The 21,964-nt window shown below is 46.2% G+C and overlaps 2 protein-coding genes across 2 annotated transcripts in view; one reads left to right on the top strand and one right to left on the bottom strand.

Moving 5' to 3' along the window:
* Positions 1–2,309: 2,309 nt before the first annotated feature.
* Positions 2,310–15,321, top strand: BTBD2 (BTB domain containing 2). The gene is made up of 9 exons (XM_042479961.1): positions 2,310–2,857; positions 6,901–7,020; positions 8,067–8,223; positions 9,143–9,248; positions 10,281–10,478; positions 11,200–11,392; positions 12,763–12,850; positions 13,412–13,558; positions 14,054–15,321. The coding sequence occupies exons 2-9, from the start codon at positions 6,938–6,940 to the stop codon at positions 14,213–14,215; spliced, it is 1,134 nt and encodes a 377-aa protein (XP_042335895.1). The 5' UTR covers positions 2,310–2,857; positions 6,901–6,937; the 3' UTR covers positions 14,216–15,321.
* Positions 15,322–19,783: 4,462 nt separating this feature from the next.
* Positions 19,784–21,964, bottom strand: part of CSNK1G2 (casein kinase 1 gamma 2) — a 32,019-nt gene continuing 29,838 nt past the window's right edge. Inside the window, 1 exon segment of the mRNA XM_042479954.1 lies at positions 19,784–21,509. Coding sequence (XP_042335888.1) covers positions 21,455–21,509 — 55 coding nt within the window. The 3' untranslated portion in view covers positions 19,784–21,454.

Below are 21,964 nucleotides of genomic sequence, written 5' to 3'. Positions count from 1 at the left end.
TGGATTCCTTCTGTTGTTGTTGTTGTTGTTGTTGTGTTGACTGCTCAGATTTCCTCCAAAAAGCCGGATTTCCCAAACTTTGGTCCTCCGGGTGTTTTGGACTTCGACTCCCAGAAGCCTCAGCCAGCTTGGCCAAGGGTCAAGGATGCTGGGAGATGGAGTCCAAAACATCTGGATATTTGGGAACCGCTGCTCCAAAGCTTTCAACAACAGTCCAGTAATTTAATTGTATTGTGGATGGGAGGGTTTGGGATATAATGAAACATGCTATTGTATTATTACAGTAAAAATAAACATGCGTACACAAATACATACATACAAGCATACATATACAAATAAACAAGTATATCATAACATAAAGTAACATAAATCTTCCAGAGCACCGCTGTGACTTGCTTGCCCAAGGTCCATGACAGAAGGGATTTGAACCTTGGTCTCCTTCAACACTATGTATATATTTGGACAAATTCTTGTATGAACATGTCTGATAACACTTCTGTTTCTTAGATTTTAGGCCTTCGTTCTCTCAGTTTTTAACCCTTTTCCTTGTTCTTAGTGTGCGCAGGTCCCCCATTTTGTTCTAGGGATGAAATGGAGAAGAAATGTGTTGCTAATCAGATGATTGCAAGGGAGCTCCAGCTGCATCCAGCATTCGTGGTCTGCAGCAACCTCTAGCGTTGGTTGGTTCATCGCAGCCATTGGGCTGGAAAGTCTGGGTTTTCCTTCTTAAGGTGCAATGAAATCTCTGGCAGTCCTCTGAATGCTGGACTAAGACTCTGGAGGACCAGGGTTCGAATCCTGGCTCGGCCACATAAACCCATTGGGTGACCTGTAAGTCACACTCTCTCAGCCTCAAAGGAAGGTCATGACAAACCACCTCTGAACAAATCTGGTCAAGAAAACTGTATGATCGATTTAGGGACACGCAAGAAGATAACATAATAGGTACAGATAAAGGAGATAGATATACTGTATAAGAAATATAAGGGATAGATATAGATATGAGAGGAATGCAAGATATATAAAATATAGATGAGATGGATATATGAGATTTTAAAGAAAGATATGTAAGATACATATATATATATATATATATAGAGAGAGAGAGAGAGAGCGCTTATAGGATAGTTTATATCACATATCTTATACAGTACTAGTATAGGTTATATTTAACCTCTTGGACTTCAACTCCCAGAAGCCTCAACCATGTTGGCCAATAGTCTGGGATTCTGGGAGCCGAAGTCCTAGGTCCCTTAAAGGGCACAGTTTGGAAAGCACTGCCCTAAAAGGTGTCTCTTTTTCCTTGCACCAAAACACACTGAAGAAATGATGCACTCTGAGGCTGCTTGCTTTGCCTCAGCGCCGGGGAATCATGGGAGTTGTAGTTTATTGTGGCACTGGAACACAGGCAGAGAAGGCTCAATGGCCCAAAACACACTGATAAAATAACCCAGCTGCCTCTCCTCAGCGCCGGGGCATTATGGGAACTGTAGTTTATTGTGAGCACTGGAACTGACAGAAGGCTTAATGCTGAAGAAATTCGCTTTGAATCATGGGAGTTGTAGTTTATTGTGAGCATTGGCAAGCAGAGGAAGGCTCAATGGCCCAAAACAAATTGAAGAAATAACCCAGCTGCCTCCTCAGCGCCGGGGCATCATGGGAACTGTAGTTTATTGTGAGCACTGGAACTGACAGAAGGCTCAATGGCGCAAAACGCCGAAGAACTTATTCGCTTTGACTCATGGGAGTTGTAGTTTGTGAGCCTTGGCACTCTGGCCGAGGAAGGCTCAATGGCCTAAAACTGAAGAAACGATGCACGTTGTGGCCGTTTGCCTCAGCGATAGGGAATCATGGGAGTTGTAGTTTATTGCGGGCACTGGGATTCTCTCACAGAGAAGGCTCAATGGCCGCAAACACAGTGAATAATTGGTCCGCTTTGCTTCGCCACAGCGCTGGGGGAATCATGGGAGTTGTAGTTTATTGAGGGCACTGGCACTCTGAGGAAGGCTCCATGGCCCCAAACCCCGAAGGAGCGATCGGTCCACTTCGAGGCCTTGCTTGGCCTCAGCGGGGGGCACCATGGGAGTGGTAGTTTATGGCGGCCCCAGAGCGCCTGGAGAGAGGCCGGCCTCGGCGCCTCGCGAAACTCCCCTTCCCGGCGTCCCCTCGCCTTGCGCCAAGGGCGTCCGAAGCGGCCTGGGAGCGGCGGGCTAGTCTTCTCTTCTCGCTCCTGATGGGCCCGGGGGCGGGCGGGTGCCGCTGGTGCTGCTCCTCCTGGTGCCGCCTGCTGCTGGGCCGAGCCAGGCCCGTCCTCCTCCTCCTCCTCAGCGGCGTCGCTCCTCCTCGCCACAAAATGGCGGCCGGGGCCTTCGGCGGCGGCGGCGGAGGAGGAGCGGGAGCGGGCCTCAACTTCTCCTCGGCGCCTCCGCCGCCTCAGGCCAACAGCGGGGCCCCTCCGCCTCCTGCCCCGTTATTATCCTCCCCTCCGCCTCCGCCTCCTCCGCCGCCTTGCTCCAACCTCGCGGGGCCTACGCACAACCACCACGCCGCCGCCGCCGCCGGGGCCGGAGGCAACCCTCTCCTGCCCTTGGCCGACGCCACCAACGCCCCCCCCGGCCCTTGTCCCTTCTTCTTCTCCTTCCCCGGCGTCTTCTCCGTCCGGCCCGGTGCCTCCTGCTCCTCCGTCGGCGTCGGCCTTGGCGCTGGGGCGGGAGCCTTCGTACAACTGGCAGGCGACGAAGCCGACGGTGCAGGAGCGCTTCGCCTTCCTCTTCAACAACGAGGTCCTCAGCGACGTCCACTTCGTCGTCGGAGGACACAAGGGACGCCCCGGGGGACACCCGGTCCCCGCTCACAGGTAGAAAGACACAACACAACACACAACACACAAGGAGGGACACACACCGACACGACACGGCTCATGGGGGGGTTGCGTTTGTGGACATGCATCGACACACGGCAGGAAGGAGGAGGAGGACACAGGGCTCGGGGGCGGGAAGGGGTGGGAGGTGTGTGCTTGTGTATGTGTGTGTGTGTGTGTGTGTGTATATATATATATATATATATATATATATATATATATATATAGTGTGTGTGTGTGTGTGTATAGTGTCTGTGTCTATATAAATAGTGTGTGTATGTGTGTCTCTATATAGTGTGTATGCGTCTATATGCGTCTATATGTTTATATATTGTGTGTGTGTATATATAGTATAGTGTCTATGTGTCTATATATATAGTGTGAGTATGTGTGTGTGTATATATATATATATAGAAAGTGTGTGTGTGTGTATGTCTCTCTCTCTCTCTCTCGCTATATATATATATGTATAGTTTGTGTGTGTGTGTGTGTCGTTGTGTCCCTCACCCCCATAAACACATACCTATGTGTGTTCGTATACACACATGCATACATATACCAGGGGGTGAAGTTGTGGAGAGGTGTGTGGTTATGCGTGTGCGTGTGTCCCTCATGCCCATAAACAGATACGCTTTGAGGGGAGGTATGTATGTGTTTGTGCCCCTCACACCCATACATACACCAGGGGGAAACAGAGTTGCGGGATGAGGTTGTGAGGGGAGGTGTGTATTTGTGCAGGTGTGTGTATATATATATATATGTGTGTGTGTGTGCATGTTTGTGACCCTCGCACCCATATATGTGTGTGTGTGTGTGTGTGCATGTGTTTGTATATAGATACACCAGGTAGGAAACATGGTTGGGGGATTAGGTTATGAGGGGAGGTGTATGTGTGTGGGCATGTGTATGTATATGTGTGTGTGTGCCCCTCACACCCATACATAAACACATACCTGTGTTTGCATATGCACATACATGCACCAGGGGATGAAATACAGCTGGGGGGGTGACGTTATGAGGGGAGGTCTGTGCTTGTGTGTGTGTGTATATATATATATTGTGTGTGTGTGTGAATATGCATATATATACACTAGGAAGTCCGTGTGCATGTATATTTCCATCACCTCCTTTCCCCATATATATGTGTGTTTGTATGGATACACATACACACTATATATATGAATACATACAAGCATGATGAGAGGTTGGTTGTGAGGGGCAGAAAGTGTGTGTGTGTGTGTATCCATCCCTATATGCCTCACCTCATAATACAAACTATCTCCATCACTTTCCTCCGTGTGTGTGTGTGTGTGTGTGTGTGTGTGTATTATATATTTCTCTGTGTTAGTGTATATATAGACACACAGATACAGTGCATACATATGCACACAAACATGGGGGGGTTGGTTGTGTACATGTGTGTATCCTTATGCCCCATAATCTGCATCACCTCCTTTTCCCATATATACATACATATGTGTGTGTGTGTGTGTGTGTGTGTGTGTGTTACACAGACACATGGTGCACACATATACACACAAACCTGGGTGGGTGCTGGTTGTGAGAGGAGGAAAATGCATTTGATACATGTGCATATGTATAAATGTTTATGTTGTAAAGGTAAACGTAACCATAATGTGTGTGTAAATCCTGCAGGTGAGGGAGGGAGGGTGGCAGGTGTAAGGTGGGTTGTCAGGGGAGCAGTTGGGGGGTTTATGGCTAATATAGGATAGTTAGTATAGGTTGAGTCTGCCTTCTCCCAAATACTTGGGACCAGAAGTGTTTAGGGTTTTGGATTTCTTTGGATTTCAGAATACATGTTCATTCATCCCTCCATATTTGTGGCTTTGATATTTGCAGAATTGATTATTCATGGATTTGATTAATATGTTCTCTCTAGGAATATCTAGGTCCTCCAGTGCAACTCTATGGTCAGCTTTAACTAAAAGTTGCACTGAAAGACCTAGAGATTCCTAGAGAGGACACTCTACTAGGCCTTTGAAGCTCCTCCATTGCAATTCTATGGTCAGTATCTGTCGGACGTTGACCACAGAGTTGCCCTGGAGGACCTAGAGATTCCTAGAGAGGTGTCTTTTCCATATTCACAGGGGTCTTGTGCCCCTAACCCTAGCAAATAGGGAAGGACAAGTGTATTTGCGCATATGTACGTTATGAGATATCTTGGAGACGAGTCCCAATTTCTAAACACAAAATTATGTCTCATTTACACCTTATACAAACAACCTGATACACAATATTTTAAGCAATGTTTGCACATGAAGCAAAGTGTGTATACACCAAAGCAAAGGTGTCAGTCTCTCAATCACCTGGGGGAAAAAGTGCTGGTATCTGGACAAGGGAAATGTGTCAGTAATGTGTGCATGTATAGGTGTGTGTGTGTGTGTGTGTGTGTGTGTGTGTGTGTGGTGGGGAAATAATTGTGTATATGGTCTGTGTATCAGGGAGATGGAGCAAATATGAAGGAGGTAGCATGGTGTGGGTACAGGTTGTGTGGAGAAAAGTAAGTGTGTGTGTGTGTTTGTAGGGCTGAAAGGGGACCTGTTGTATATATTATGGGTGAAAGAGACCCAGAATGGTGTAGGGATTTCAGCATTGGCCTAGGACTCTGGGAAACCAAGGTTTGAATCTCTCCTTGGCCACGAATCTTGGTCAAGTCACACTCTCTCAGCCTTTGAGGATGGTAATGGCAACCTCCCTCTGAAGAAACTTGCCAAGAAAACCCCATGATACCTTAGGGTTGCCCTAAGTCAGAAACAACTTGAAGGCACACCACAACAGGTAGGACTCTGGGAGACCAAGGTTTGAATCTCCCCTTGGCCATGGAGACCCACTGGGTGACCTTGGGCAGGTCACACTCTCTCAGCCTCAGAGGAAGGCCAGGTTAACCCCCTTGTGAGTACATCTGGCCAATGAGAGCCATGGTTTGAGTGCTGGCCTAGGCCTCTGGGAGGCCAGGGTTCGAAAACCAGCGTGCGTCATCTAAGCTGCATCTGTACTGCAGTTTGACACAGCTGCCATGGCTCAATGCTATGGGATTCTGGGATTTGTACTTCTGTGAGATGTCCAGTCTTCACTGTCAGAGAGCTCTGGTGCCACCACAAACCCTTGGGTGCCATAGCATTGGGCCAAGACAGTTTAAAACGGTGTCAGATTGGGTCATTTCCCCAGTGTGGATGTCAGTGCCAGGTTTCTCGATGTGATAGTGGAGTGAGGCCTGGAAGTCACAGAGGGATGTTTCCAACCCTGCCATGGTTGTGGCTATTCAGTTTTTTCCTATGCTGTAAAAGAGTGTAAAGGCTTCAGGGTTAGAGACAGAGCTGAGAGAGTGTGCTCTAGTCATAGCAAATCAGAGGTCGTAAGATGTTGTGGCTGTCTGACTCTCTTGGGAACCACAAATAAGGTCTAGCCATTCTAGACAGGGCTTAGAAAAACTGCACTTTCTGTTTTTTGAGGGGGGCACAGCTAGACTTCTTTGGGCTTGTTTGGGCTGCAGCCCTGCTTGCTCTGTATTATATGTGTTTTAAAAAACATTTGTGTTCTTTGATGTACAAGGCTGCGGTGGCTGTTCTCAGCCCTGGGACTTGGGATAACTGTCAAACGGACATCTGGGTAATGTGGATTAATTTCAGCATGGGTCAGGTACACAGGCAAACAGGTTGCTGTAAACCATTAAATCCTATCTGTTTGTTGCTGCTAAATAGAGCCTCTGTGCTACTTGGGAATGAAATTCAGGCCTGCGTGTCATTGCTGATACCTGTTTAGAGCTAGGGTTAGTGAATGGTCAAATGAAAGATCTGTTATTATTATTTTCAAGGATTCATATCCTGCCTTTCTCCTACAATGGGATTGGGATTTGTGGGATTCAGTTTGGCACCCTCACTTTAAGCTCACAAGGCTACTATTTAGAATGGTGACTTTGAAGGTTTAAATGCTCAGAACGTTTCACGTAAAAATGGGATTGTAAGTGGAGTCCAAAATGAATATTTTCTTCTTCTTCTTCTCCTTGTTCAAAATGTCAGGTTTGTGCTGGCGGTGGGCAGTGCGGTATTCGATGCAATGTTCAACGGTGGGATGGCGACAACGTCCACAGAGATAGAGCTCCCTGACGTGGAACCGGCCGCTTTCTTAGCTTTGCTGAAGTAAGCTTCACTTCTGCAGAATGAATCTCCCTGAAGAAATTGCAGCCAGTGTCTCATAGTGAGGGTTGGTTTAAGAGTGGAGCAGTCACAAGTCGACACAGATGTAGATATAAAAGGTTCTGCCACTCATGGCTGTGTTTTTCCAAGCCTGTCTTTTCAGAGCTCTGTGCTGTTCCATAATTCTGACTGCAAACCCTTAACTTTATTTTCCAGTCTTTCAAATATCATATAATCCTAGAGTTGGAAAGGGGACCCCAATTCCCAAATCTCCTGCTCAGTGCAGAACTTTAGTAGGTCTAACCTCTTTTTGAAGAAGTCCCAAAACCCGAGACCCCACTAATTCTCTAAGAAGTCATTGGCTCCATTGCCCAATTGCTCTTAACTTCAAGAGATTCCTTCCAAAGTTCAGCCAAAATCTATCTGCCCTGTAACTTAAAATCATTAGACCTAGTCCTACCCTCTAGGTCTAGGACAACAGAGAACAAACTTTCACCTTCAGCCTCTCTCCGGTTCTTGAGCAAATGAATTACTGTGAAGTCGAAGGCTTCACAGTAATGAATTACTTTTGACATCACATTGTGGAGTTGCCTTCTAAACATGCTCTAAATATACATTGTGGAGAACTTTAAAAGATGAAGGCAAGGATTGTGCTTGCGGTTGCTCTTTTACTCTCCTTCCAGGCTCCAATCCCTATATCCAATGTTACAATTTCAAGAATTGGGGTCTTGAGCTTGGGATGCGGAGGGGAGCTTGTATGCTCTACTTGTATTGCCATATATACTCGTAAACATATCCAGGGGTAGGCGTCTTAGCCACATAACAAAATATGATATTCAAAATCCATAAAATAGTGATAGTTTTATTGGGCTAGAAGGGTTAGCTAGGCTGCCTTTGGGCTTCAGGTGGTCTTGAATCAGTTGCAGAATAGAGAATTGCCTCCTTTTTATGTGGATGGAAAGGTCTTTGTTACACCACAGCTAACTTATTTCATTTCAACGTGCGTTGTGTTTAGGTTAAAAGGCCCCTTCTCCATTTCTTGTTTCCAGGTTTCTCTATTCAGATGAAGTTCAGATTGGGCCAGAGACTGTCATGACGACTCTTTACACAGCAAAGAAGTATGCAGTTCCTGCTCTGGAAGCACACTGCGTGGAGTTCCTGAAGAAAAACCTGAGAGCAGATAACGCTTTCATGCTTCTAACACAGGTACCAGTATGTTTGGAAGCCCTTGTTCTTAATTGCAGAGCTTAATTGCTTGTCTGCCTGTCTATTTTATTGTTGTTGTTGTTTCCGACTTATGGAGACTCTAAGGCAACCCTATTGTTGTGTTTTCCTGTCAAGATTTGTTCAGAGGAGGCTTAGCATTGCCTGAGGCTGAGAGCGTGTGACTTGCTCATGCTCTCACCTCGTGGGTTTCATGGCCAAGCTGGGAATTGAACCCTGATCTCCAGAGTCCTAGTCCAACACTCAAACTACTACACCACACACATCCCACCTTTTTCCCACTCCTAGGACTTGAAGTGGCTTATAAAACTTAAAATGTACGAAGGCACACAATATAAACACATCATGCAAAACTTAAGATAATTAAACTATCAATAGAATTAAAAGCAATTGCAAACATTCCAATTTTTTTTAAAAAAGTATATAGATAGTGCAACATGTTACAGGTTGAGTCTCCTTTATCCGAAAAGTTTGGGAACAGAAGTGTTTCGGATTTTGGATTTTTGGGGGATTTGGAATACTTGCGTATACATAATGAGAGCTCTTGGAAATGAGACCCAAAGCTAAACATTAAATTCATTTATGTTTCATATACACCTTATACACAGTCAGAAGGTAATTTTCTACATAATATTTTTAGTAATTTTGTGCATGAAACAAAGTGTGTGTACTGAGCCACTAGAAAGCAAAGGTGTCAGTGTCTCAGCCACCAATGTGGACAGTTTTGGATTTTGGAATTCCAGATGAGGGAGACCCAGCCTGTATTAAGGTCTGTCAGTGCTCAAAAGGTCTACTAAAGACTAGAGTGTTTTGTGTGCTACTCTGCATAAAGTGGACATCGTGGGAGTGTAGAACCCATTGCAGAATTAATTTTCCTTGCTGGCTGATGTCTCTGTTTTAGGCAAGACTTTTTGATGAGCCCCAGCTGGCAAGCCTTTGCCTGGAAAACATAGATAAGAACACGTCCGACGCCATCAATGCCGAAGGCTTCACAGATATTGATCTGGGTATGTTCCTTGTATATATTTGGCAGGAGTCGTGGTGCTGCCTGCAGTTTCCCTTTGACTTTATATTTCTTTAGCCTGCTTGGGTTCTGGCTGTTTGAGATTCTGGAACTGGCAGCTGCATATATGTAGTGTGCAGGAACATAGACAACTCCTTGAACATTTCCATGGGGGAAAAATAGTCGTAAGTCATTATGGCTGCAAAGTATATCTACAGTGAGTCAAAATCTGAAAAACTCCTGCATACTTCCTTTTCTTTCCCTCATGATCACGATAAGTTATACAGACTAAGATATGCAGGGCTGTTCGGTTTGTTTAACTTCAGTAGCAGAATTTGTGGTATGGCAATTATTTTACCATGTCCTTCCCTTGCTTTTGCAGTCGTTGTCATTATTATTTCCATATATACTCGACAAGTCAGGAAATTTATGCCCTAAAATTGACCCTAAAATCCTGGGTCAACTTAGATACAGGCCAGTTTGCTAATACTGCTTAGAAAGGTCCTAAAACAAGCACCACCTGATGCCCCACTCTTTGTGCCTTGAGGCAGGTGTGTGTGTGTGTGTGTGTGTGAGAGAGAGAGAGAGAGAGAGAGAGAGAAAGAGGTTTCCATCCGATGTGAAAGTCTTCTCTTCCCATCAAAGAAACCCCCTCATTTAGCTCCACTTCTGTCCCTTCCCAATCCAATGTTAAAACTTGTCATCCAGCACCAGGGAAGTAGTGTTGGCTGGTCAGAGGAGGTCCAGAGGAGAAGGAGGGAAGTCGTGTTTTCCCCTTTGCAACCTTAGTTACAGCCCCCTAAGTTTTAAACTCATCCATGATTTTTACCCTGAGACCTTCCCTCGACTTATACATGAGGTCCACTTGTACATGAATATATACGGTAGTATTAGTATTAAAACATTCCTTTTTCCCCCCTGGGTGAGGAGTAAAGAGGCGTGAAAGCGACACTCGCTCTTCACTCCCCATTTGCCTTCTGAAAAAAAGCAGTGAATGAGGGATGCGTCTGCTAACGTGACTGTCTTTGCTTGGCAGACACTCTGGTGGCTGTCCTGGAACGGGACACTCTGGGCATCCGCGAAGTGCGCCTCTTCAACGCTGTGGTCCGGTGGTCAGAGGCCGAATGCCAGAGGCAGCAGTTGCAAGTGGTTCCTGAGAATAAGCGGAAGGCCCTTGGCAAAGCCCTCTCACTCATCCGCTTCCCCTTGATGACAATTGAGGAGTTTGCTGCAGGTAAATGGGAACGCCCCATTCCAAACAGGCTTTCAAATCTGAGAGGGCACACATAACTAACCAGTTGAGGTAAAATCCCCTGGTGGATTGTGTATGCACACATGCATTTAACAATAAAGGTTGAGGTTCTCCCTGGCATCACAACAAGGGAGGTGTGCAACAGTAAAAAGGCTGTGAGCACAGAAGTCATGATGGAACGTGGATTTGTCATGTTTATTGTTGGGAAGTGAAAGTCTTCCAGTTCCATTTGGCCTTTTTCTTTGATCTTTCCAGGGGAGGCTGCAAAACTAAAAGCACTTTGAAAAGCTGGCTTGCAAAATTACCGATCCCATGATTTGTCAAGCTGTCCTTCCCAGAGCCTTTTTTGCTCCAGGCAGAACACACTCCAGAGGAAAAAGCTGGCACTGGAGAAATAGGTTACTTGATACCCCAGCTGTCTTTTTTTCCTGAAGAAGCCCATAATACACCTTTTTTCCTTCATGGTCACTGTGCAACCTAGGTGTAGTATAACATTGTTATGCTAGCCCAGTGGTCCCCAATCTTTGGTCCTCCCATTTGTTTCGTCAGAAGCCCCAGCCAACTTAGCCAAGAGTCAGGAATTATGGGAGCTGAAGTCCAAAACTTCTGGAGGACCAATGGCTAGGAACCACTGCAGTAGCCTAATGTACCCACAAGAGCTGGCTATGATTCCTGAGCTCTTGTCTTTTTCTGCCTTCTCCAGGTCCGGCTCAGTCGGGGATCCTCACAGACCGTGAAGTCGTCAGCCTCTTCCTCCACTTTACTGTCAACCCCAAGCCCCGGGTGGAGTTCATTGACCGCCCCCGCTGTTGCCTGAGGGGGAAAGAATGCAGCATTAACCGTTTCCAGCAGGTGGAGAGCCGCTGGGGCTACAGCGGGACCAGTGACCGGATCAGGTGAACTTCCCAGCACTTCTTTGCTAACCGAGTCAGTAGAGGCTCTGGCGTTCACCTGTCTGGGTTTGGGAGTTAAGAGATTCCTGGACATCCCGATGTGACATCGTGATTAGAGACATGCTGGCTTGGGAATGCTGGGAGATGTAGTCCATTCCATATTGCGGCAGCTAAAAAGGCCAATGCAATTTTAGGTTGCATCAATAAAAGTATAATGTCTAGATCAAGAGAAGCAATAGTGCCACTGTATTCTGCTTTGGTCAGGCCCCACCTGGAATATTGTGTCCAGTTCTGGGCACTACAATTCAAAAAAGTGTTGAGAAACTGGAGCGTGTCCAAAGGAAGGCGACTAAAATGGTGAAGGTTCTGGAAACCATGAAGCCCTATGAGGAACGACTTAGGAAGCTGGGGATGTTTAGTCTGGAGAAGAGAAAGTTAAGAGGTGATATGATAGCCTTGTTTAAATATTTGAAGGGATGTCATATTGAGGAGGGAGCAAGCTTATTTTCTGCTGCTCCAGAGACTAGGACCCAGAGCAATGGATGCAAGGTGCAGGAAAAGAGATTCCACCTCAACATTAGGAGGAACTTCCTGATAGTAAGGGCTGTTTGACAGTGGAACAAACTCTCTCAATGGAGGATGGTGGAATCTCCTTCCTTGGAGGTCTTTAAGCAGAGGCTGGATGGCCATCTGTCAGGGATGCTTTGATTTGGATTTCCTGCATGGCAGGGGGTTGGACTGAATGGCCCTTCTGGTCTCTTCCAATTCTATGATTCTTTGATTCTATGATATTGAGAGGAACCAGACTGGGTGTGGGGGAGACTGGGACGTTGTTGCGTTGTTGTGTGCCTTCAAGTCATCTCTGCCCCATGGCGACCCTATCATGGGATTTTCTTGGCCAGAGGGTTCACCTTTGCCTTCCTTCTGGGGCTGAAGGAGTGTGGCTTGCCCAAAGTCTCCCGGTGGGTTTCCATGGCCTTGCGGCGATTCAAACTCTAGACTCCAGAATCATAGTCCAATACTCATACCCCACTGGCTCAGCTGACTGTGCAGTCCCAGGTTCAAATCCCCACTTGGACATAGAAACCATTGAGTGCCCTTCTGTCCTGCGGCCTTGGACTAGCAACAGTTTTCCAAATCAACAACAGTCTACAACAACAACAATAATAAAACAATCTACAGAATTAAGCTTTGCAGCTGTTCAGAATGCTGGTGTTGTCTGAAAGGACAGTGGGAAGTGAGGAGGCTCTGTAGCTGGCAGAACTTCTTGCTTACCCATCCAGCACATTCAGCCCTTCTGTTTTTTCTTACTTGCTTTTAGGAACTGTCTGTTCTGTGTATTTAATTTTGTCCCCTTTTCTCAAACTCTGCAGGTTCTCAGTCAACAAGAGGATATTCATTGTTGGATTTGGGCTGTACGGATCCATCCATGGCCCAACGGATTATCAAGTAAATATACAGGTAGAGGACTTCCTTCCTGTCGATGGGTGAGGGTGAAGGGTAGAATATGATACTGAACACCCGATACAGAATGGCTTTTGCTAAATCTTGCATCCTCATTTTCAAAAGGGCGGTGGCGAGGGAACTGGGCCATTTCTGATAAACAGGAAACTATTACAGAGGGTCCTTCGTATCTGTAGGAGTTTCATTCCAGAACCCCCTGTGGATACCAAGATATGGGGTTGGTTGTTCAAGTCCCATTATATACAGCAGTGTAGTAAAATGGTGTCCCTTATACAAAATGACAAAATTAAGGTTTGCTTTTGGAAATTTATTATTTTGAATATTTTAAAGCCATGGATGGATATGGAAAGCCAGCCATATACATGGATTCCATCAACCATGGCTTGAACCGTACATGTTTCTTCCTAGGTCCCAGTCTGGGATGAGCAGGCAGAAGGGGAGGGTACACATTTCAATGAAATAAACAGAATAAACCCATGTAGAAGAGCTCCATCTGTATTTATATTGTTGGGTGAGGTGTTGGGTGCAATCTCAGCCTCTCCTTCCTTCCGTCTTCAGATCATTCACACAGACAGCAACACAATCCTGGGCCAGAATGACACAGGCTTTAGCTGCGACGGCTCTTCCAACACGTTCCGGGTGATGTTTAAGGAACCTGTGGAGATCCTGCCAACCGTCAGCTACACTGCTTGTGCGACTTTGAAGGTGTTGTAAACCGGGATGGAGGAAGGGAGGAGGGAGGTGATGGAGCCATGGGGGAAAAGATGCGGATGCTGATGATGTATTTATTTATTGTATTTATACCCCAGTCTTTTGAAATGCTCTCAGAGCTGCTTACAAATTGTTAATTGGATAGTTCCTTGCCCTCAAGCTTACAGTCTACAAAGACATGGCACAAAAGGGGAGAAGGGGAATGGCAGTGGGGAAGGGGATCAAGTCCATGTGGTTGAGATCCTTTTCTAGTAGCCTCCTGGCCATTTTGTGCCACCTTGGGCGATCAGTGTTGTAGTCCCAGGTAAGTAGCCTCCTGAGCTGGATGGGTGATCTGTTGTTGTTTGTTTGCCACAGAACATGAGGCTGATTGGGAGGCTCCTAGCAACCTCTACCCTCAAGTTTGTCAGTGATCCTAGAATCACAGCTCTGTAAAAGCTTTATGGCACCTCTTTTGTCACTTCAGCTGTCTTGCTCTCTTTGCCACAGGGCCCCGATTCTCACTATGGAACCAAAGGCCTACGCAAAGTCATCCACGAGTCGCCGACAACTGGGACCAAGACCTGTTTTACTTTCTGTTACGCAGCTGGCAACAACAACGGCACCTCTGTGGAGGATGGGCAGATCCCTGAGATAATCTTCTACACATAAGTGGGGGGCACCACTGGGAACTTGCCATCAGGTGGACGGACAGGCCACCCCGCTGCAGCTTCTCCTCCCGCCTCCTTCATGTGCCCTCCCAAGCTGAACATCGCTGGCTTGCGTTCTGCCCTGCCCCATGGGAGGGCTGTTAGCCAGAGGACTTCAGGCTGGACGAACAGTCCGAGATCGCATTTGCTGTGTGTGGCCGACGCTGCCCAGCCTGCCTTCAGGTTAGCCTGGGCAGCTTCTCGCCTCTTCCGCTGGTTCCAGTGGTCTGGCCTGGTGGTCCTTTCATTGCACTGAATGTAGCTGCTTTTACGTCTGGCTGTTCTAGTGGTGGTGGCGGCGGTTGGGGTTGTGTGTAAGCCGCTTTCCCGATAGGAGTCTTTTTCCACCAAAGAGAACCTCTCCCCCACTGCTGACTGTCAGGTTGGAGGCTGAACAGGGAGAGATGGAGGCCTAAGATGCTAAGTCTGGTCTAGGTGTTAGCTAAGGCTTTGACTCCCTTTCTGTGTGTGCTCTGGCAGGGAAAAGTTGTACTTTTGAAAGTAAATCTGTTTTCTCCCTGCTGTTGAGGGTAGATTCTTTGCATGATAAAAGCAGCGTTTGACGACAATCCTGAACACTGAGGGGATGGCAGCATGGAGTAAAGGTGAAACCTCTCCACCCAGCTAGTTTCCAAGAGCCTACCTACTGCTTAGCCCCAAAGGTTTTGCTGCCTTGCTGTTGGGTGGGATTTCATGGGTGCTCCGAAGCAGGGGGACCATTTCTTGTGAGGAGGCTGCCTCCTATTTGCCAAGAGGTGACTGACTCTTAGACATGCAGACTCAATTGTTGTGGGTAGGAGAAATATCTGAAGACCCTGGACTGATTCTCAGTACATTTCTGCTGCTGCTAATATAGTGCAACTTAACAATGCATTTTACTCTTCCACTGTTCCCCCCCCCTGCCCCCCCCCCACACCCTCGTTGTCATTAACAAGGCAAATGCTGTGAGTTGTTGATTGTTTGGTGGGCAGTGATTGTTGTTGTTCTTGTTGTTTCAAACCATGAATAAATTCCCTGGGCTGTAAAGCGTAAAGGCCGAACTCCCAAATGGAGCAGTTTTAAAAAGCATCCATGCGTCTAGGTGTGTGGTATCCCTCCCTGTGCAAAATGGCCCTTTTTGGCTTGTGTGCTCCTGGGTTACAAATTAACATGGTTGCTTTGGAGTGTAACGAAATAAGAGCGTTCTCAACATGGATGGAGAGTAACATGAGACTCACCATTGTTCTGGTTTCAGACCTTTTCCTCTCCATAGTGTGTTGCCCTTTTCCCCTTGGATAGTTGGGCTTCCTTTGGGCCATCTATGACATTCCACACACATGATACTTAGGCCCCTGAATGCGCCTCTTAAAGAGTTTTTATTCTTACTCATTTCATGCCTCAAGAACATCCCCTCCTCCCCATTCCTGTGTCACATCTGAGTTGTCAGATGTGCTGTTAAGATGTGTTTTCCTGCCGCTTTTGGGATGGGTATGGCAGCGATCCGAAAGAGGCAGTCCAACCTAGGGAATATTCATAGGTTTTGTCCATAGGCTTTTAGATGTGACATTGATCCTCTCCTAACTGGAAAACCTGCCAGGTTGTGCTACAGCATTGTGGGAATTTCACAGATGACAATGATGAATTTGTCTCTTGTTGTGTAGCATTTATCAGTGTCATTGTTTCTGCAACTCGTTGCCAAGTGGCACAATTAACCAGTGCCAATTTGCCAAGCCAGACCCCTCACGTTCATACCAAGAAATTGCCCGTCTGTTGATATCCGTGTGCGATTGACTCAGTTATGGATTCAGTGTGCGTTCTTTGTTGCCCAGGCTCTGATCAAAAATTGAGGTACCGTTGCCCTTGGTTGAGTCTCCCAGGAATAGGTCCTCACCTGTGAACTTGTCCTGTGGGACTCACCCTTGCCTCCGAATGTGTGAAGGCTAAATTACTCCCAAAAGTGCGTCTGTGTCTTTGTGTGTCATCTGGGTACGTGCTCATGCTTCTCAATATGGCCAGTATGAGTAATGAGTCATTCCTTAGATGTGAACTGAAAGCTTTGTGGGGCAGTGATTTCAACCAACCTGATGGATACTGTATAAACTCATGCATAAGTCTTGAAATTTAGGTCAAAAAATTGAACCAAAAAACCTGAGTCGACTTATCCACAGGTCAATGTAAGTACTGTATCTTAACTCTTACTTAAAAGACGGAACCATCCCCTGGTGAAAAGCAAGAGTATCATCTGTTCTGGAAGCACTTCTCCTCTGTATTCTCTCATCCAGCCAGCCTTAAGACTAAGCATGTCTGCTGGAATTTTGCAGGTTCTTTGACATTGTTTTCCTTTGCTTCATCCTTTAGGTCTTTTGTTACGTGCCCCTAAATTTTACCCTCGACTTATCCACGGGTGATAGCAAAATCCTTAATTTTGGTTGACTTATAGTTGACTTATAGTCGAGTATATATGATAATTCGCTTTCTGGCTAAATCTCCGAGGGATTCTCAGCCTCCTCTTTCTCTCTTTCCATCCCAGTTCCTTCTATTTACTGGAGATGTATGTTTTGCTAGCTACATATTTCCTTCTTCACCCCCCTTGCCCCCCATGGTAAGTGAATGAAATATAATTGCTGAATAAATTCCAAAGAGATTTGTAAGTGGCTTATATCATTGCTAGCCCATCACATCCTTCGCAAGCTTACCTTATCTCCTTTTTGAATACAGTATGTGCTTTGTATTGGGGCGGCGGGGGGGGGGGGAGTTATTAAAATATTATCAACTTAAGAGTAAATTGAACAAAGTTTTTGGAGCCTGATGCAAATCCTGGCACTTGCAATTTAGTCATAGGTGCCCCTGCCTTTAAGTCAGTGATTCCCAAACTCTTGCCTTCCAGGTGTTTTGGTCTTCAACTTCCAAAATCCTATACCATTGGCCAAGATGGCTCAGTCTTCTGGGAGTTGAAGTCCAAAACATCTAAAGGACCAGAGTTTGGGAACCACTGCTTTAGGTGATCCTCTTTTACCTGGGAGGGGAAAAAATTACGTTTTGGCGAGGTGGTGCAGGGGGCATGTGCTATGCTATCCGATTATGAATGTATCCGATCCTTTATTTGGCATTCACATCTTTCTTTCTTCACTTCTAGATTTGTAAATAGGGGTTGAATAAAGGCAGCCAGGTTCATGTTTAAGCAAGTGTGCCTTTGTGGTCAGAGAGAGTGGTCTGGTAGGCAAGGAATACTCAGAGATGGTTGTGCTCATTTCTTCCTTTCTTATATGAGCCTACAAGCATCTGGCGTTGGTTGGTGGCCTCTACTTAGAACTGAGTTTGTGGGAACCATAGTAAGCTGGACAGTTGGAAAGCATGGGGTGGCACCACCCAGGAAATCCTGTACCCCAAAAGAAGCCCAGACTGTAGATGTTTATGTGGTGATTGGCTGTCATGCTTTAGGGCAGTGATTCCCAAACTTTGGTCCTCCAGGTGTTTTGGACTTTGACCCCCAGAAGCCCTAGCCAGCGTGGCCAACAGTCAGGAATTCTGGGAGCTGAAGTCCAAAACATCTGGAGGACAAATGTTGGGGAACCACTGCAGTGTAAATTAATGGGGGAAGGGGGGGGTCTATATGCAGGCACTTTTCCTTTTCGTACCAGGGCTGAAAACAGTGAGGGATGTGGTCTCCCAGCACTTTCTTGTAGCCATCTTGGCGTCCCTGGATGAGCAAACGAAGGAGGCTGGATGGAGAGACCTTTGCAGTGAAGGTAGGAGGGCATTGTTTTCCATATACAGCACTGTGTAAATTTACAGCGCTATATAAATAAAGGTTAATAATAATAAGTAGGTTGCTGAAAAGCATTTGACCTCTTCCACTTTCTCCTTTTACTCAGAAACCTTCCACCTTTCCCCTCCCTCCTGAAACCAAAGAACCCCCCCAACAAGAAAAATCCTTGCAGAATGGATTATTTTAAAGTTTTTTTAATTTTTGTGTATTTTGAGTTTTTTTCTCCTCTTTGAATTTTTTTTTTAAAAAAAGCCCCTAATTTCTATGGCTTCAAGGAAGCTTCAGAGAAACTTATAAACCATTCCCTGTGTACACTTCTTTTCTTAAAGCAGAAACTAAACTCACAATGCAACAGTCTCTCTTCTCTTTCTTTCTTGCTTGCGCGCGCTCTCTCTCTCTCGCACGCTCTCTTCTGCTTTGGAGCTACACCAGTACAAATCTCATCTCTATTCAGCCTCAAAAAGTTTTACCTTTTTTCTTAACACAATTTTTTTTTAAAAACAACAACAACACACTAGTAAGTCTGCAAGATTCATTTTTGATGCACGCCAGACAAGCTTGTCACTTTATAGCTGTCCCTTAGAAAACTTTCCAAGTCTGCTTCGTTGAAAGAAAGAAAGAACGAACGAAAGAACCCACATTGCAACCGGTACTCCAAGCACACTCATGCACTCTTTACATAAACATTTTAATCATCTTTTATTTCTTTTATACCTTCCTGGGACTGGAGCTACATTTCCCCCCCCCCCCCCCCGGCCAAACTTTTAAGGCTGTATTTTAATTATTTTTTTCTCTTTGCATTGTTTGGGAAACAAGCTCAAACATTGCACATACCTAAGCAATCCTATTTTAATGGAAGTCGCCAGAATCAAGGACGTGTTTCCTTCCCTCCTTCCTTTTTCCTTGTCTTCCCCTCTTCCTCCCCTTGGTTCTCTCTAGCATGGCAGAGGCACTGCTGTTATACGATTTACAGACTTAAAATAAGACTATTAAGTCCCTTCTCTCCTCTTTTCTCTCTCTTCAAATGTCCATTGAAAACAAAAAGCAAGCCACAGTCTTAAGCAGGGAACAACCACTTGAGGAAAATAGCTCTTGCCCACCTTTTAAAAAACACATAGGCTTAAGAATAAGAGCCATATTTTTGGGGCGGAGGGAAGGCAGTGGAAGAAAAACTTGTATCCCCAAATGCAACCTCACCCCTGACACTCGACCCTAAACACAGGAGGCTCAGAATCTTAAAATCGGCCATTTATGGGAAGCCTAGGTTTGAATCCAGCCCCATAAAGTGAAAGGGATCAGGACTATGTTACGTCTGGTGTGTTAAGTCAGGATTGTGTTAAGTTTCTTTAGAGGTGGCACTTTTGTGTGTGTGTTCGGGGGGAAGAGGCCACTATCCCACGAAGATGGGGGCTGAGTGAAGCCTAGTAGAGATGGTTTAGCACTGGTGGTGGTGGTTGTGGTGTTGTGTGTGTGTGTGACATGTCTTCTTAGAGACAAATTTCTGGTCTTTTGCAGACCGAAGTGCCCCCCACTCCCAAGCACCGTTCCCTCACAACCTCCCTTCCCCACCCTGGTCCCTCAGCAAAGAAGTGCCATGTTTACAACACCGGTGTGGAGGCAAGGGGGAAAGGTGTGTGTGAGATGTGTGTAATGTTACATGTGTGAGTGTGGGGAAGAGCCATCCCCACCCATATCCCTTTGTATAAAAATATACTTATCTATCAAGAAGCATTCAGCTGCCGCCGACTGACACTGTGGCAGTTCAGCAGACGGAGACTGAGAACGGGATGGACCTCAAAACGTGAGTTAAGGTGGTTGACACCCATTTTCCTGCACTTTTTTTGTTTTAGAGGTGGTGGTTTAAAAAAACAACACCACACTAGGCCAGAAATGTTCACCTACACATTTCACCCACAATGAGGGGTGACCCTGCTTCTTCTCCCGCCGAGGCAGAAAGTGAGGAACAGGCAGTGAGTCTGTTCTACCATATTATTATTAAGACTTTTACCTAAACTCTCCCCCCACATTTCCATTCTTAACGCCAGTTTCCACTGAAGGTTGTTGCCTCCTGGAGGTTGGAAGGGTTTTCGGGGGGGCTTGTCTCCCCTCAATAGAGGCTCATGCCTTCCTTGCTCCCAGTTTGTTTCAGTTGAACACTGTAAGGAAATTGGCTTGGGAAGGGGTTGAAAACCATTGGGTTGTCCCCCAAAGTTACCATCGACGTCCCGCATTGCTCTTGGGCATCATCAGATAGCTGTGAGGTTTCACTTTGGTTGTGGCAGGCACACAAACACACACCCCAAGTTGCAGTGGCCTCAACAGTGGAAGTTGGCTTTTGGGGTAATGTTTTGGCTGGCAGCCGTTCCTGAGATCCGAGAATTTTCATCCCCCTCCCCTTCAATCCCACCCACCCCTCCCTGGAAGTAGGTCTTATTTTACTCATTATACATACACACACACAATCTAAAACCGGATGATTTCAAGACACAGATGCTGCGTGTATTGCTACAAAAAGTGCATTGAGAAATTGGGGGCCGGGAGGGTGTAAATGAGCCAAACCCCACCCCACCCCACGGACATACATACATACACACACGCGTTCCCCCGCCACCTTTGTCTCCAACTGGACTTTCTGACTGTTGCCTCCCAAAAACCAGGTGCCATACACAATTTGGCAGGGGAGAGTGGTTTAGGAGGAACCAACAAGAGGGGACCCACAGGTGCATTCTTTTAGGAGAAAAATAATAATAATAATAAAGCCAAGATGTTTGCCATTGCTACAAAAAAAGGAGGAAAGGAGACCCAAAAAAACCAAAAGAAAAGAAGAGACTACCCAACTGTTTAGGCACAAGGGCTAAGCTGCAATATTAAAATTAACTTAAAGAGACAAACAGAAATGTGTCGGGGGGGGGGGGGGGGATCTTTTGCAGCCGCCGCACTTAGAATCATCACCTTTGCTTCTTCTGTAAATGCGTAAACTTGATTCCCAGTTTTCTGTTTTTCTTCCGGAAACTATTCACCGAAACGAAATGGAGAAGAGGAGGAGGAAGAGGAGACTTACATGTCGGGGAGAACTGCTGCATAAATAGTTAATGCTTCCCTCCCTGCTCCAGACCGGGTGACCACAAGGACATGGGCACCTTCCGCAAGAAGTCCAGAGTATGTCCCCCCCAGTGGCAACCCATGCACCCCCCAACCCCATTTACGTCTCTCAAGAGGAAGGGCAGAGAAAAAGCCGCCGTCCGGGTGAGTCTGTCGACCGAGTCAAAGCAGCTTTGACCTCTACCCTCCAGGAAAAAGGGGGCTGCCAGGGAGCCGGTGGAAAAGCCTCTTTTCCCCATCCAGTCGAGGAGTCAAAATCCATTATCCACAGCCAGGAAGTAAAAGGGGAAAACAATAACGCAGTCCCGACTGGATCCTGGCTGTTCGTGACAGCTGCCGGGGAGTTTCATTTCACTTGTGGCGCTGGCTGGTTTTCCTCTTCCTCCTCTTGAAGAAACAGCAGCACCTACAGAAGGACCGAAATAAACATATACATATATCAATTCTCACGGAAATTAAAGAGTTGATAAAGAAAATGGCTGCATTTCAGTTCAGACAGCAGTGAGAACTGGTATGACACAGTGGCTTGAGTGTTGGGACTATGATGCTGGAGACCAGGGCTTGGCCATGAAATCCACTGGGTGATCTTGGGCAAGTCCCCCTCTCAGCCTCAGAAAAGTAAAGGTAAGCCTCCTCTGAACAAATCTTGCCAAGAAAACCCCATGATAAGTTTGCCATAGGGTCTCCATAAATTGGAAATGACTTGAAGGCACACAACAACAACAACAGTCAGTGATAAACCAGGATGATGGCTGACTGAAAAGCCCCAGGAGCAGAAGTGTAGCTGTATGTGTGTGAAAGAGAAAAATGAAGGTATTGCCTCCCAAATAAGTATTATGCCATGCCCTGTGGTGTTCTCCT

This window comes from Sceloporus undulatus, chromosome 7 (genome assembly GCF_019175285.1).
Source record: "Sceloporus undulatus isolate JIND9_A2432 ecotype Alabama chromosome 7, SceUnd_v1.1, whole genome shotgun sequence".
Lineage (NCBI taxonomy): Eukaryota > Metazoa > Chordata > Lepidosauria > Squamata > Phrynosomatidae > Sceloporus > Sceloporus undulatus.
Note: the sequence above shows the minus strand (reverse complement) of the source record. Positions and strands in the feature narration are given on the sequence as shown.

Excerpts from the sequence above, each read along its gene's own strand:
- BTBD2 (XM_042479961.1), top strand. The coding sequence starts at position 6,938 with ATGTTCAACGGTGGGATGGCGACAACGTCCACAGAGATAGAGCTCCCT. Across the intron at positions 8,224-9,142 it reads CTTTCATGCTTCTAACACAG|GCAAGACTTTTTGATGAGCC; the intron begins GTACCAGTATGT and ends TCTCTGTTTTAG. Across the intron at positions 12,851-13,411 it reads ATTATCAAGTAAATATACAG|ATCATTCACACAGACAGCAA; the intron begins GTAGAGGACTTC and ends TTCCGTCTTCAG.